The 16,122-nt window shown below is 38.9% G+C and overlaps 1 protein-coding gene across 6 annotated transcripts in view; it reads right to left on the bottom strand.

Moving 5' to 3' along the window:
- Positions 1-16,122, bottom strand: part of klhl5 (kelch-like family member 5) — an 82,411-nt gene that overhangs the window by 42,783 nt on the left and 23,506 nt on the right. The window contains exon 1 of one of the 6 annotated variants that reach the window (XM_055205635.2): positions 3,685-4,259. The exons of the other annotated variants lie outside the window; for them this stretch is intronic. Coding sequence (XP_055061610.1) covers positions 3,685-4,178 — 494 coding nt within the window. The 5' untranslated portion in view covers positions 4,179-4,259. Of the gene's footprint in view, positions 1-3,684; positions 4,260-16,122 lie in introns of those variants that run through there. 6 annotated transcript variants of the gene reach the window in all.

The following is a 16,122-nucleotide window of genomic DNA, read 5'->3' as shown; positions in this document are numbered from 1 at the left end:
TATCTAAAAATTACCCTCCCCTCACATACACTCCTCCAGAAATTAAAAAATCCTACAAATATCAAAATGGGTTTAGTTAGCTAGCTAGCAAACCAGCAAATAAGATATCTAAAAAACAATTATAATGTTTATTATGCTTTTTTGTTACTTAATGAAAAAATCAATTAAAGTTTTACTTACAATAAAATCAGTCAAGACGTCCTTTTTAAAATTTGTATTGCCTTGCATGCATGTCTGCTTATGACCAAACAAAATGTTTCTTTAATTGTATATGATATAGTTTATATAAATTTCCCAAATAATTCCCATACATTTTAAAATAATTCCCATAGATTTCCATAAATATCCGTTAAGTTTCCAATTTGGAACATTTAAAAAACTCCCCAGATTAAGGTCCCATAGAAAGGTTCCGGAAACTTTCTGCCCCTTTGCAACCCTAGGCACGAAGAACACGTTCAATTTGTTCAGAATTCGTTCAAAATGGGCAGAAAATTGTGATATAAGGAAGATAAAAAAGTAGGAAGAAAATAAGAAGAGAAAGACACTGTCATGTGGCCAATTAAAGACAAGCTGTCCAAATTATCACCTCAATTCCCAGTGACCTTATCACAAATTTATAAAGAACAAGTTAAAACCTGTCTGATATGTCTTATATAATGTGTATAAAAACAGCTTTATTAAATCCTTGTAGGTTTCTTCTGCTCTTGTTGCTGTCAGGGAATTACTGTTTGGGGGATATTGTTCAAGTCCAGTCTGCTCAAGCTCTCTTGACAAAAAACATTCAGTGTTTCCAGGTTATCCAGTTCTTCATCAGTAATCGAAATTAAGTTTTCATCTGAAAGACCCTCAGACGCTCTACACATATACTTTGTTTTACGCATTTGCAAGCATATATGCAGTCGAACACACAGCCTTGCAAAGCATAGTTCATTTGATTCAGCCCATTGCAATACTTCCGCTGGCCTAAATACTACATACTCCTGAACATATACGCGACCTATATGTACAAAGCGTGCATAGTGGTTACCAAAATTAGGCGGTGCATGTACAGTGCACACATACTTATTTGAGTCACGCGTAAATACTAAACTTTACTTTAGGCTTTAGCGTTTTACTGTACAATGCTATATTATCATCCAGTTAACATTTGTAATATCTACATTATATACTTGTATTATTAGAACTAAACAGCACGGTGCTGTTACACTGTCAAAAAATGGTCTTGTCTGGGGCAGAATCCTTACAAAGGTCCTTACATTTATTGTACCATTTAGGTACAGATATGTATACATTTGGTACCAATACTGTATGTACCTCTGAGGTACTAATATGAACTTTTTAAAGGGTACCAACCCAGTGTCAGTTAGGGACAGTTTTTTAAACATTTTCTTTCACAGTGTATACAAACTGAGTAGCATTTTTTCTTCTATATATATATAATTATTGGCAAAATATGCAACTTTATGATTTGTTGCCGAGAGAGAGAGAGAGAGAGAGTCCTGGTTAATATGCTCAAAAGATATCAGATGCTTTGCCTCATTATCTACAAATCATAATTGGAGTTTTCATTCATCCAGACAGTTAATCTTCTCCTTCTCCTTTTTCTCCACCATTACTCTCTGTTTTCCCTTGTTGTAAGTCATAAGACAGCCATATGGTCTGAATGCTTATGGACTCATACATGAATGCTTACATACTCACTTCCTGTTAATGCTTGTCTTAAAAAACTATTTTAAGACAAAGGTGCAAGTCTTAAGGTGGTTTGTGAATATACTTCTCACTAATGCACATTTAGAAGACACATTCAAATATACCGCAGTTGGTGTCATTTTCTCACTGCGGTAAAAGTCTTTTGGGTATTTGTTTTTGTGGTTATTTCGTCCTGAAGCAGAATAGGGTGAGCAAAAGTCTTAGGTTGAATCAACCGTATCCAAGGTGACAAGTGACTAAGTGCTTTTTAGAGCTACACCACACTGACAGGCCCACATCCTTCTCACTCATGAACACAAACGTGCAGTTACTTCTTTTGTCAATGTATTTAACTCCAAGTCAATATCCAAAGCCCATCCACCTCCCCATCGAAGTTTGCACTTGCTATCCAGGCTTTGAGAGGAAACAGTGACTTTTTAACATAAAATGCATCAAACAAGTGTGTTGAGATAGCTGTAAAACATTTGCATTTATGCATCTGGCAGAAACTTTTATCCAAAGCAACTTAAAGTACATTGAAGATATAAATTTGATCACTAAGTGCATTCCCTGGAAATTGAACCAACATCCGTTGCACCGCTAATGCAATCTCTGGTCTGTTTGATGTTATATCAGCAAAAATAACAACTTTGGGTACACTTGACACTGTATATTTGGTTTATGTACCTAAATTTAGCTGGATTGTGCATTTTACGTATGCAAATTATGTATCTGTAAGCGGGGACTGTGTACTGACTCAGAGTCTAATTTTGCAAGGGTGGGCGAGTGTGTAAATCACCTTGAAGTACTGGGATGGAAAATCAGCCCATGTAAAGCTTTATGTGGAAACAAAAATTTTAGAGGCAGAGCTTATAGTGGTTTACGCATTGTATATCTTGATTTTTGCAGCTGTTTTCAGCATTTTAATGAAGTTAATATAGGGAGTGCACATATATGGCCTGAAGCACTAAGCGTTTTTTATAACATTCAAAGAAGTTACTATTCCATCATCAATGTAATGCACGTTAATGGCCCAAAATGCAATCACATGTCAGTAAAAATGTATCATATGATCGCGTTTAAGTGGAGACAATGAAAAAGAGATTTCAAGGACTAGGAAATGAAAAGGCTGGAATGCAAGTTTTTTTTTACTAAATAATGATTTGCCAGACTTTAGCAAACTGGCTATATACAAATTTATACTATGACATGTATCCAGAGGACTGTTTTGTCTATTCTGTGTTGCAATTTTTCAATCTCTCATAGTCTATTTAAATTTAAAGCTCTTTATTATACTAAACTAGGTAGCGCATACATACTTAAATGTATTGAATAGACTGTACACTGATTTGGATTAAAGCGTTTGCCAAATACATTCAAATGTAAATGTATACAGTATAGGCTACTAAAACAAACGCGTTGTATCATAATAACCCCATTTCACCAAAGTGGGCTCATACATCACACGCGAGACAGATAACGGCTTCACGTGTCATTATGAAGGACGTAAAAAAGCGCGTAAATTTAATCGTCCTGTCACGCATAGCAATGCATTGGTAACGCCACGCCCCGCTGGTTTGGGTACGATTATTAAACTGCGTTTTTTTTTTCATTTTTCTGTTATTTTGTTTTGTAAAATTGTAAAGCTGCTTTCAACAACGCAAATCGTTGAATTTGACTTAAATTAAAAACATGCTAAAACATAATGTATACTGAAGTAACAGAAAAATATGCAAGTCGATACATTTACATTGGTGGATAAAATATGAACAACAAAGTATTACGAATGTCCAAAAGTAAAGAACGTAGTCTATTTGAAAATAAAAACACTCAAGTCCAATCAATTATTTCAATATATGTGCACAGAAATAAATGTCACATTTATCCTAATAGAGAGAGAGCAGCTGGCTATACATCTGTTGTGAAGTGGTCCCAGTAAGGTACAAGCTTCCTGCTGTGCTGGACTAGCACTACACCAGTAACGCTTTCTCATACCTGCAGGAGCTGGTGTCAGACTCCACGTTGTGATTGTTGTTTTCTTCATCTCCCGGACCCGGAGTTTCTGACCCACGCGTGGACGGCGGCTGCTGCTGCTGAAGCGGCTCCAGGTTCTCGCTGGAGCGGGAATGAGCCGGGAAGACCCACGGCGGCGGCGGAGGGCTCCGGCACTCCTGCTGGCTCATGGACCGAGGGCACGCGGAGGCGCCTACTGCCGCTGTCGAGAGCCCGTTGCTGGGAACCGCATCTCCAAACTTTCGGTTGTTGTTGATGTTAGAGGAAGAGTTGACGTTACTTGGGCTGGCACCGGCGCTACCGCAGCCACCGAGGGAGGGCTGGTCGCCACCGGATGAGGAACCCCCCGTTCCGCGGCTGTTGCTGAAGTGATCTCCCGTAGGCTGATTACCAGGAGGAGATGTGGGGTGACCGAACCATCGCCATCGGATACGCAAGATCTGTTTCACGTCAAAGTCCTTCCTGGGATTCGACATACCCGTGACTCCGGTAACGGGAGACGCGGGGACGGAACGTTGAGCCTCGTGATCCGTGATTGTCTTGGTTACGGAACACGCGAGCGCTGCTGGCGAAGACCACGGAGACGAGTGAGGGGGACAGGAAAACACACACACATCTCTCTCTCTCTCTCTCTCTCTCTCTCTCTCTCTCTCATAAGCTATGCAGTAAAACCTGTGTTCATTGTCAGTAAAGTGATCACGTGCATGAATAAACAATTGTATATTTAGGATATTCAGATGTTAAATATAGAAAATAACACTCCCAAAGCATATTACTACATTACATGAGGTCCTTCTACATGGACTTCACAAATTGTTATGGTAAATCAATAATGTTGCCTGCTGAAAAACAATTCAATTCTTAAGATTTTTATTACAAATTATCACCAAATCCCTTTATGTAGTGTGTTTGGTGTCTTATTTCAGTAGGATTTTAATGGTTCAAATTGATTTGTCCTTATAGACGGTTTCAGCAGTAACAACATAAACAAACTGCTTTCGTGGAACAAACTTCCGGTAAACTCCCGCAAAGAATCAATAACAACAGAGTCTTTTTAGAGTAGTTTATTACTGATAACAGCAAAATAAACAACAAGTAGATTAACCTAAAGTAGATTAGTAAAATGTGTACTATATAATGTATACAATATTAACTACAGATCGGCTGCCAAACCTCCCATCACATGTTTTTTATGTTCATCAGATTCATACAGATTAGGACAACATGAGGATGAGAAAAAGATGTAGAAGTTTCATTTTTGGGTGAACAATCCAGTGACAAAGATTTAAGATTGTTATTTGTCACGTACACAGTTATACGCATATACAACCGGTAGTGAAATGTAAGTCTGGTATGCTCTTTTAGACTGTGCTAAATGACAAAGCCACCCCCAAACAAACACCACCTAAAATATATTGCAGCATCACCTACAGTATGAACACCCACTCTTAAGTCTTAAATTAATCGACATTTTAACCACAGAGAACCACCAAAAAGGATTCCATGCCAAACCCCCTACGCTGGTGTTTTAAGCATGCCCACAAACCTCTAAAATTAGCAGTTGACGATCTTTTGACCTTTCTACTTAAAACCCACTTAGTCAATAGAAACACACACCAGACAACCACTCTGCAGAATCAATATCATACAGGAAAGCTCAATATCCCTTATACACACATTTGTTCAATACCACGACAGTACACTTCCATGGGAAATAGACAAGCAGTGTAAAAAAGATAATAATGGAAGGTGAATAAAAGCAAAATAAGAAAGAAATAAACTGAGCTGAAGTGTTAACCAGATGAATTAAAAAGCTACAAATAGACTAACAACAACAACAACAATGTAAACAGTGTAAAAGTAGATGTCGATTTTGCACGGAGAGACAAAGCTATGAAACATATCAAGTTTGTAGTCCTCTACTGAAAAGCTGAAAAGCTTATAGAAGGGAGTTCAAGTTTTCCCCAGGGAATAAACCTGCTTTTAATTTATATTCTGTTATGGGATAAGTATGACGCCAATGGCAAATCCATGGATTGGCGGCGCAGAGAAAAAAGTATCCACAGCAGGATCGGCCTGGCATTTTGGCCCAGTTCATGTAAACCACAACAGCGATGCGAGCATTTTGGACTACTTTTGTAACTTTATTCACTGATTTTGGCTTTAAGGCTACATAAAGTAAACACATCCAGATCCACGTGTCCAAAGTGCCACCAACAATCAATAAAACAGTGGAATGGGGAACAGTATTCTTTCAGCGTTTCAGATAAACACAGGTTTCATGCAGAATCATTCTCATGGGGGAAACCAAATACGAACCACATGCTGCAACGAAGGCAGATTTTATAGCATCTTGCGCATAATTCTTCCTAAATATAGCTTTTGCCTGAAATAAGCAGTTTCACCTCTGGATCTGCAGGTTAGGAAATAGATTCCTAAAAACGCACAAACTTTCACATGGACCAAAAGTAGAAATTTGGAGGTGGGGTAAATGACATCTTTAGAGAAATTATTCCTTTAAAGGAGAAAATTCACAAGACTTTTTTAAGATGTCAAATAAATCTTTGGTGTCAGGGTTCCCACACCTTAGTTAACTTCAAATTTAAGGACCTTTCAAGGACTTTCTAAGTCCAATACTTTCAAATTCAAGGACTAAATGTAAAGACACATTTCAAGTTAGAGCAAGGTTACACTGTGTTACCTTTAAAGATATATTGTCACAGTTCCCTTTCGAGGGAACTCGCGCTGCGTCACTGCAGTGACACTTTGGGGACGCCTCCAGGGGTAAGTGCATCTAATTGTGTATATCAAATTCAACCAATGGTAAGGCTTAACGACAAAGCCAGGGTGATGCGGGAGCCAGGAAGTATATCGCTATCTGAAACATTGCCAAAGACAGCGTTACAGGGACGCAGGAAGTATGGCAAGGGAGACGCAGCGTCTCATTCCCTTCTCATGGAACAACAGTTACATACGTAACCAGAGACGTTTTTATTTGTCAAACACAACTACCGTATTTTCCGGACTATAAGTCGCTCCGGAGTATAAGTCGCATCAGTCAAAAAATGCATAATGAAGAGGAAAAAAACATATATAAGTCGCACTGGACTATAAGTCGCATTTATTTAGAAAATTATTATTCTTTTGGGGGACATTTTGTTTGTTAAGTCTTTCTCCGTTGTCTTTAAGTTAATGTTTCAGTTAACAGTTTTTTTTAGGGGTAGGCTACAGGAGCAACATATAGCGCCCTCTCATGGCTGTAGACCAGGGGTCTCCAACACGTCGCTCGCGAGCTACTGGTAGCTCGTGTCTTAATTGCAGGTAGCTCGCTCGTGGGTTTATTTATTTATTTATTTTCTGTGGTTATGGCGCATTTGGATGTCTGGTTAGTGTTACAAGCGGCTGTGGTAGTAAAGACTGGGTGCGTGTTTGAAGTCGCGTTAAGCTATGTAGACCGGCGTATCATATGACATCAGTAATTTAACACGTATGATTAAAAAACAAACAGATGAGTCCCCGCGCGGCAACCGGCCAATCCGCGCAACGCTGTGAAGCCTGCGCCGCGGCAACGGCCGATCTGCACAACGCTGTGAAGCCCGCGCCGCGGCAACCGGACAATCCGCGCAACGCGCTGTGAAGCCCGCGCCGCGGCAACCGGACGATCCGCGCAACGCTGTGAAGCCCGCGCCGCGGCAACCGGACGATCCGTGCAACGCGCTGTGAAGCCCGCGCCGTGGCAACCAGACGATCCGTGCAACGCTGAACACACCTCGAGTCGAGGCACTATGGTTAAAAAGGATGCACTGATTTTCGGATTCATTTTTGATAAAACGAAAATAAAGTCTTCGTCACAAGTTCAATGGGTTATCATTTCATATTCAAACATCAAATGTCAAGAGATACCAGAGAGCCATACGTGACATACATGCACATCCCTATTATGAATCCAAAAGCAGTAAATGCTCTATGTTTGGATCCTCTTTCTAAATCTGATCTTTAATAATTGAATTTTTTATTTAAAATGTGGTATTTTTGGAAGAATCCTACCCATATCTAAAAGGTAATAAAAATGTATAAATAAAGACAACATGAAAGTTTTTTTGTTGTTATTGTTTAAAAGGATCTGTTCTTTCATTTGATGTATTGTATGTTTATGTTTAAAGAAAAGCATTTTCTGAAAGGTATTAACATTTTGTGAAAAATAAATATATTGCTGGCACTGGCTGGCAACTTTTTAAAAAAATGCTGGCGGGGAAAGAGTTCAAATCACAGTAAGTTAATAGACAAGCGTCTATTAACTCACTAATTTAGGTATTACGTGACACAAGTAGCTCTCGACCACTTTATTGTTTTAGAAAGTAGCTCTCCAATGAAAAAGGTTGGAGACCCCTGCTGTAGATGTTTTCCTTTGGTTCATGTTAGTCAGTATGAATGAATTTTGACATATAAGTCGCACCTTACTATAAGTCGCAGGACCAACCAAACTATGAAAAAAAGTGTGATTTGTAGTCCGGAAAATACGATATGCAAAAAGCATTTTGGTATGAATCAACATTTGCATACAGAAGATATAAACATTTAAAGCAAACATTTTTGCACGTGTGCTTAAAAAGGCTAGAATTTTTGTGATATTATCTTACACTACACAGGGAATAATATGGATTTTTTTCCAGAAAACTTCTTGAATAAAATAGATTCACTTTCAATGACCTGCATCTATGTATGTACATTTTCAAAAACTTCCCAGGGCCTTGAATTTCCCCCCCAGATTCACAAACTTTCAAGGATTTCAAGGACCCTTGGGAACCCTGAGAGTACATATGTGAAGTTAGCTCATAATACCATATAGATAATTAATTATAGCATGTTAAAATTGCCACTTTGTAGGTGTGAGCAAAAATGTGCCGTTTTTGGGTGTGTCCTTTTCAATAACCTATTTTTTCACATGCTTGCAGAGAATGGTTTACCAAAACTAAGTAACTGAGTTGATCTTTTTCATATTTTCAAGGTTGATCGAAGCACTGGGGACCCAATTATAGCACTGAAACATGAAAAAAGTCAGATTTTCATGATATTTCCCCTTTAAAAAACATATTTATAGCAACTGCTCCATGCCTTGTTGGCTGGCCTGAGAGCTAATGGATACCGCAGTGAAAAAAAACACAGGTCTCTGGGCAGTAGTCATACTCAGGAGCTCAGGACGAGTGCTGCAGTATCCAGCGGTGACCCTGTGATGGTCAATACCTTATTTCATACTGATATAGGACTGCAGAAAACAAGCCTGACATAAGTGCTAACCTCTTCACGTGCTGTCATAAATACACATGCTCACAGCCACACAGACACCCTGTTGTCATAAAGCTTTATGGGTAGTGTCAGTGCACGTAACATCATGAAATGATCGGAAGGATGATTAAGCAATTTATTCTTTATGGGCCCTACTTATTTTCTCAAGGTTAATCCAATCCTCTCTCCTGCTCTCTCAGCTTTTTATCTGAACCCCTTATTTCATTTTTCATCTTGCTGTATGTACGTCAAAACTGCCCAGTAAATATACCACACAAGTCGGCACATGATGTGTTATGGTAATATACAAATACGCTGAATTGACTGTCAGAGGTCAGCTTAATAAAAGCATGAATCCTGATTTTCAAAAAGATCACATTTTTTAAAGTAGGTGGTGGTGTATGAATACGCGTTACTGTAGTATGAGAAAACATGCCCACTTCCAAAGGTGAGGTACTTGCAGAACCAAACAAATACTCCAAGGGGGTCCCTAGGGCTTTATTTGTCCTTGATTATCAGGAAAAAAGAGACAAACTGGTGAAGAAATGGATGGAAAATCATCTCTGTGAAATGCTGAAAGTGACCTTGACACACAGCTATGCCCAATCACAATTATTTGAACAGAAAATGTACACAAACATCTCTTTTCGTTAATAATTGAGTCTATCATCTGCTTTCTCCAGGCAAAGAGTTAGTGGTGGAATGCTCCAAATTGAATTAAATGAAAATGGCTCAATTTTAACACTAATGGGGTAATGTTATTTCAGCAGATTTATGGATTAAATCTGGATATGGAGATGCAGTTTTTAACGCTAAAGTGTTAAGTGAATTTGCCACATGTGTATTACCACGCTTCCTAGAAACTACACACACTGAATTTGTAAACAGCCTGCAGCCAAACTAACCCTAGGAAAGGTTTCATTGGTCATGTAAGTAATTTCTCACCTCTATTTCTTTCCTATTGAACAAATTGCTATAGTCTTGAGTTCTCACATTGTGCTGGTGGTTACCAGTAGTGTTGTACCTGTGATAATTGTGACATCCTACAGTCATTTAACTCTTAAAGGGACAATAAGCAGGATTTACCCCATCTAGTGGTGAAATTCTATTTTGCATTCGAATAAATAGTGCTCTCTAGTGCCTCGCTTTTCCAAATGCATGTTGCAACTACGGTAGCCGTTATGTAATCACTGATCTCCTTGTCCGTTTCAGCTAGTTCAAGTGTTCTGAACGAAAACGCGTTGTAGAAACGCGTTGGTAGGCTAGTGCTTTTTGTCCCTCTCTGCTATTATAGTTTATCAGTATGGCGGAACGACATGAAGCCTCCTTGGACTTACCCGTTCAATGTAAGTACCCAAGCTTACAAAGAAAAGTCAGATCACTGGCAGAGGTCATTTGACACCAACGAGGACATTTTTATGAAGAAAGACATTGATTTTGATTAATAAAACACTTAAAGGTGCAGTGTGTACATTTTAGTGGCATCTAGTGGTGAGGTTGTGAATTGCAACCAATGGCTCAAGCCACTACTCACCGCTCACTTTTGAAATGCATAGAGAAGCTACGGTAGCCGTCACCGGAAAAACATTTCCTCGTCGAAGAACTTAGTAAAATATTTTGTCCGTTAAGGGTTTCTGTAGAAACATGGCGGCACAAAATGGCGACTTCCACGTAAGGGAAAAAAAATCTCATTCTAAAGTAATAAAAACATACCGGTTCATTATAAAAAGGTCTTTACACACCCCTGATATTATAGTTTTGTATATTATTTTGCATTTCTGTCAAGAGATATAGTGTGTAAAAATTACACACTGCACCTTTAAAACCCTACTTATTGTCCCTTTAAATGGCACCTATTTCATTGCTAAAAAAAACTACATTAATTTGTATAATACAAATTATGAAAAACACATTTTTTCCACATACCGTACATTTTTGTAGCTCCGAATTTTGCCTCTCTCTTCCTGAAATGCACGGATTTTGTACAAAACTCATCGATTTGAAAAGCTCTGTGTCTCTGATTGGCCAGCTAATCTGTAAATTGTCATTGGTCTGAAAACCTCTGACGTCAGCCAGAAATGTGACGCTCCTTACCATGTTTAAAAGATTCGGTTACAGTGCAATGCTAATGCTAACAGGAGTTAACTTACAGGCTGAGTCCGAAGCGGGAGGAATTATGATAATGTCGGTCTTCTCTACATCGCCAATCCCAAAAGGCATGTCCGAATCCAATGTTTGCTTCACTTCCGGTCTCCTGAGACACCTTCATGAATTCGATTTTGGAAGGCAGCATGGTGTGTGTCAAGAAAGCGGCTGAAGCATAGTTTTAGGGTAAATAAAGATATATCTGTATCTGTACAACATTTGATTGCATTTGTAGCAAGAAATTAGTATTGTAGTTTATAAATATTCGATTAGTTATCTCAAAGGCACTCTCTGTTTAAATTTCAAGCTGAATTCTGTTATGCTACCCGAATGTTTATTGGAGCTGCCTTCATGCACAAAATGTCTCCGAAGTCATAACCTCGTGAGGCAAGCTTTTGGACATAGCCCTCGGCAACGATCAAGACATATGCAGGGATCTAAGCTAAATTTCAAGTGTTGTTGCAAAGGGTCTGAATAGGCTAAATGTGATATTTCGTTTTCTCTTTTTAATAAATTTACAGACATTTTCAAAAATTCTCAAGTTTTTTACTTTGTCATTATGGGGTACTGTGTGTAATTTAAACTATTGTAGTATCAGGCTGCAACATAACATTGAAAAAAGAAGGGGAATATGGTCTCAATTCTCTCTACGCCTAGGATGGCTAGGGTAAACTTTTCACTTTTCACTTGGGTGAACTATTATTTTGAACATGCATATGGAAAAACACACCCACTTCCACTCTGGTATTCAATGTAATCACATCCCTGAAACCTGAAGCTGAAGAAAGCTGAGAGGTTACATCTCCGATTGCTTTGATGAATGTCTGCAGTGCCAGTGGAAGGAAATGTGTCGCACTCCTAAAGAGAATAAAACTATACACACACACCTGACAAGTATTTTCTCCGAATCGTGGACCTTTATTGTCATACAGCACCATAGATACATGCATACATAATGACAATCATCTGCCATGATTTTCTGCATTTCAAAAAGCCCCACACATATAAATATAAACAAACATTACTATTCAAACTGTGTCCATCTGCAAACAGCATTTTTCCTGCTCTAGTGCATTCCTATTTCCACTCCTGCTATTGGTTACAATTATTGGACAGATCCAGCCACACACACACATAGATGCACAATCAATTCACTCCAAACTCATCAGCCAAAATATCACCAGCAACGCACATAACCAATGACATTTTCGAGCTCCGCTTATCCTAGCTTTCACTGGCTCTAACATCTGTCTCTCTGTCTCTCTCTCTCACAGTGCAGGGATTAGATGCAGACAGAGGTGATACAGGGGCGAGTCAGTCGGGTTTAGATGTCAGTATAGATGAATGGAATGGGTGGAGCAATAGATTTAAATAAATCTCGGCTGAAATAAACGTGTACAGGCCCAAGGGTAAGAAACTGGACACATCTGTCTAGCAGACCACCTCCAGAACAATATCCTCATGCAGTGAAGAGAGAATATAAATGTTCAGGATATGTCTTATAACTCAAGCCCCGGGCCTTTAGGAAAAACTAAGTGTCTTCATGCCAGTTTAAACATACAATACCATATTTTATTATAAAAAATAAGGAATTCCATGATTCCTTCAACACGGTACCATAGTCATGTTATGGGTTTCTGCTTATGTAGTATGTTTTTTGGATATGTGCCATATGTGTGGATATTCTCGATATTTAAGGTATCAGAGCTAATAACATGAAGTTTATTTCACTAAGTTTGAGGGAGGAGCATGGTTGTGTGTTCCAAAAATATAAAAAATTTTGCACCATCCCTCCTACACAACATCACCTCATTCTCAGCTGGTATCAATTAATATCTATTAATCTATCTATTAATGAAGAACAGGATTTCACCGAAGCAGGTAGGCTAAATATGTTTTTTTTCTTCACAAAAACATGTCAAACTAAAAAAAGAAGATATTCATATGCAGACAGTTTGCATAATGATCTTCTGTAAAATTGAACAGTACTGATTTACAGAATTCGTACTAATGATGACCAACTTGAAACACCAAGTATTTGACTCAACCTTCGCTCCGCATGTGGTATTAACACCATTTTCTTTAAATAATAAAAAAATTACAATGTTTTCAACTTAAACTTTGTGTGAAAAGGGAAAAACATCCAGTATGCAGCAGTTCTGTGGGCGAAAATGCCTTGTTGATGCTAGAGGTCAGAGGAGAATGGGTCGACTGATTCAAGCTGATAGAAGTGCAACTTTGACTGGAATAATCACTCGTTACAACCGAGGTATGCAGCAAAGCATTTGTGAAGCCACAACACACACAACCTTGAGGCGGATGGGCTACAACAGCAGAAGACCCCACCGGATACCACTCATTCTCCACTACAAATAGGAAAAAGAGGCTACAATTTGCACGAGCTCACCATAATTGGACAGTTGAAGACTGGAAAAATGTTGTCTGGTCTGATGAGTCTCGATTTCTGTTGAGACATTCAGATGGTAGAGTAAGAATTTGGCGTAAACAGAATGAGAACATGGATCCATCATGCCTTGTTTCCACTGTGCAAGCTGGTGGTAGTGTTATGGTGTGGGGGATGTTTTCTTGGCACACTTTAGGCCCCTTAGTGCCAATTAGGCATTGTTTTAATGCCACGGCCTACCTGAGCATTGTTTCTGACCATGTCCATCCCTTTATGACCACCATGTACCACATCCTCTGATGGCTACTTCCAGCAGGATAATGCACCATGTAACAAAGCTCGAATCTTTTTAAATTGGTTTCTTGAACATGACAATGAGTTCACTGTAGTAAAATGGCCCCCACGGTCACCAGATCTCAACCCCAAAGAGCATCTTTGGGATGTGGTGGAACGGGAGCTTCGTGCCCTGAATGTGCATCCCACAAATCTCCATCAACTGCAAGGTGCTATCCTATCAATTTGAGCCAACATTTTTAAAGAAAAGCATGTTGGACGTGTGCTGAATGCACTTCGCCAGGGTTCGTAGAAGTTTCGGAAAGTTTTTTTACGAACATGCTTACATCTTATGTACCATGAATAGTCGTTACGTATCATATTTATTTTATGGGCACTTCCCCTGAAAAAGCACTCCAACACCTCCAAGTAAGCAAGTGAGTTATGCATGTGTGTTTGTTTAACGCTGGATTTCGTTGAAAATCCCAACTGGGTCATGACTTGCAGGCGGTAAGGAAGACTTCTCTGTTATGTTGGACGTAAGTGCATATAAACGTCCTACTACCGCGGGATTCCCCAAGAGGATTGAGTTTTTTCGCCAAAGCTGATCTGTCTCTTATAAATCTGATAAAACTAAAGACTCTTCGGAGAAATGAAGGATGTTATACTACTCTATAGGTACTCAAGATTAACATGAGATAAGCAGAAACAGCATGTGTTATGGGAGCTTTAACAGTACGAGCGTGTTTTTTCCCAGAGATATGTTTCCTCATGGACAGATTTGCGCCTGATGAGACGCATTAAGATTTCATTGATTTTGTTTTATGGTACTGATAAACTGTACACTTTGGAAGAGAGCTGAACACACACAGAGACCCTGGAGATCAGGAGATCTCTGCCTTATTTGCTTTCCATCAAAGAGGAGATAAAGAGCAAGGTCCTAAAAATAAAATAAATACGCTTTAAACCTTTCCAGACCTGGGAGGTCTCACGAAATCATAAAGCATGTCATGCAATATTGAATTCTTAAAATACCTCTCTCTGAAACATAAACAAATAAATATCCTTGTCCCTGGTCCGACTGTGCTTGAGTCAAGTCACGCACGTTTCCTTTATGAGTCTCTAGAAGGTTTAGCGTTTAAGGATCATAAATAGTGTTGTAGCCTCACAGTGTAAATAAACATACAATTCAGGTTTTCCATCTTCTACAGCCATGAGGGAAACACACATGCACATACAAAAGAGACTAGATGAATTTAAAGGGTCTGACCTCCAGACATGTCATTAAATGTCATTAAACTGATGAGACAAACATGTATGAATGAATTGCCAAGTTTTACTTTACAGTTAAATCTTAGGGTTGGGCCATAGAAAAAGCTATTAGCTTGGTAACAACAATAAAAGCTTATGAGATGTTATCACTAATATAGTAAAAAAACCTACATATATGTGTGAGAGAGAGCAAGAAACAGCCAGAAAGATAGAGAGCAAGAGAAGACGAAGAGAGGGACAGGTAAGTGCTGACTTTGCAATGAAACTTCTTCATCCCTTCAATATCCATTGCTCAGTGTCTCTAACCTACTTTCTCTATTCAATTCTTTCACTTCCATTCAACTCTCTATTGCTCTCAATTTCTGTGTTGGCCTTCAGAGATGCAGACTATTAAATTTTGGATATATGCTCCGTTCTAAACCCTGCAGGGCTGCCAGTGGTGGCTATCATATTGTAGGCAGCCTGCTCCAAAGCAATGGATGCTACAAAATGGTTAAAAACGCAATCCGGACTTCACAAACTTTATTTAATTGACTTCAGAAAAGATCAGTGCTCTGCGTTTTTTTTTATTTTGCTAGGCAACCACCGAGGTGACTGTCCTGTCCATAGATATGTATAAAGGCTAGATGTGTTACAGCGGAGTCTCTAATGTCATCACCTGGCAGCCATCTTACCACAGGCTCACTCGTAGCATTGAGTTTTAATGGTGCAGGTACTTTTAAATGACCATAACTTGCTCAATTTTCTACCAATGGTTTCTTACAAACGTTACTAACATGGCCATAATTCTGGATGCTTTAACATGTTTCATGAATTTTTTTGTATAAGTATGCAGTGTTATAGGTACCTCTTTGACGTTTATAACAAACCAAACCGTTTGAAAATCGTTAGAAAATTAAGCAAGTTATGGTCATTTAAAAGTAGCTGCACCATTAAAACTCAATGCTACGAGTGAGCGAACTTGTTCCACTCAATTGGCACGGTCGAGACAGCATTTATAAATATCTATGGTCCTGTCAATCAAATATTGAAACGTAAGC

Source organism: Misgurnus anguillicaudatus, chromosome 3 (genome assembly GCF_027580225.2).
Source record: "Misgurnus anguillicaudatus chromosome 3, ASM2758022v2, whole genome shotgun sequence".
Classification (NCBI taxonomy): domain Eukaryota; kingdom Metazoa; phylum Chordata; class Actinopteri; order Cypriniformes; family Cobitidae; genus Misgurnus; species Misgurnus anguillicaudatus.
Note: the sequence above shows the minus strand (reverse complement) of the source record. Positions and strands in the feature narration are given on the sequence as shown.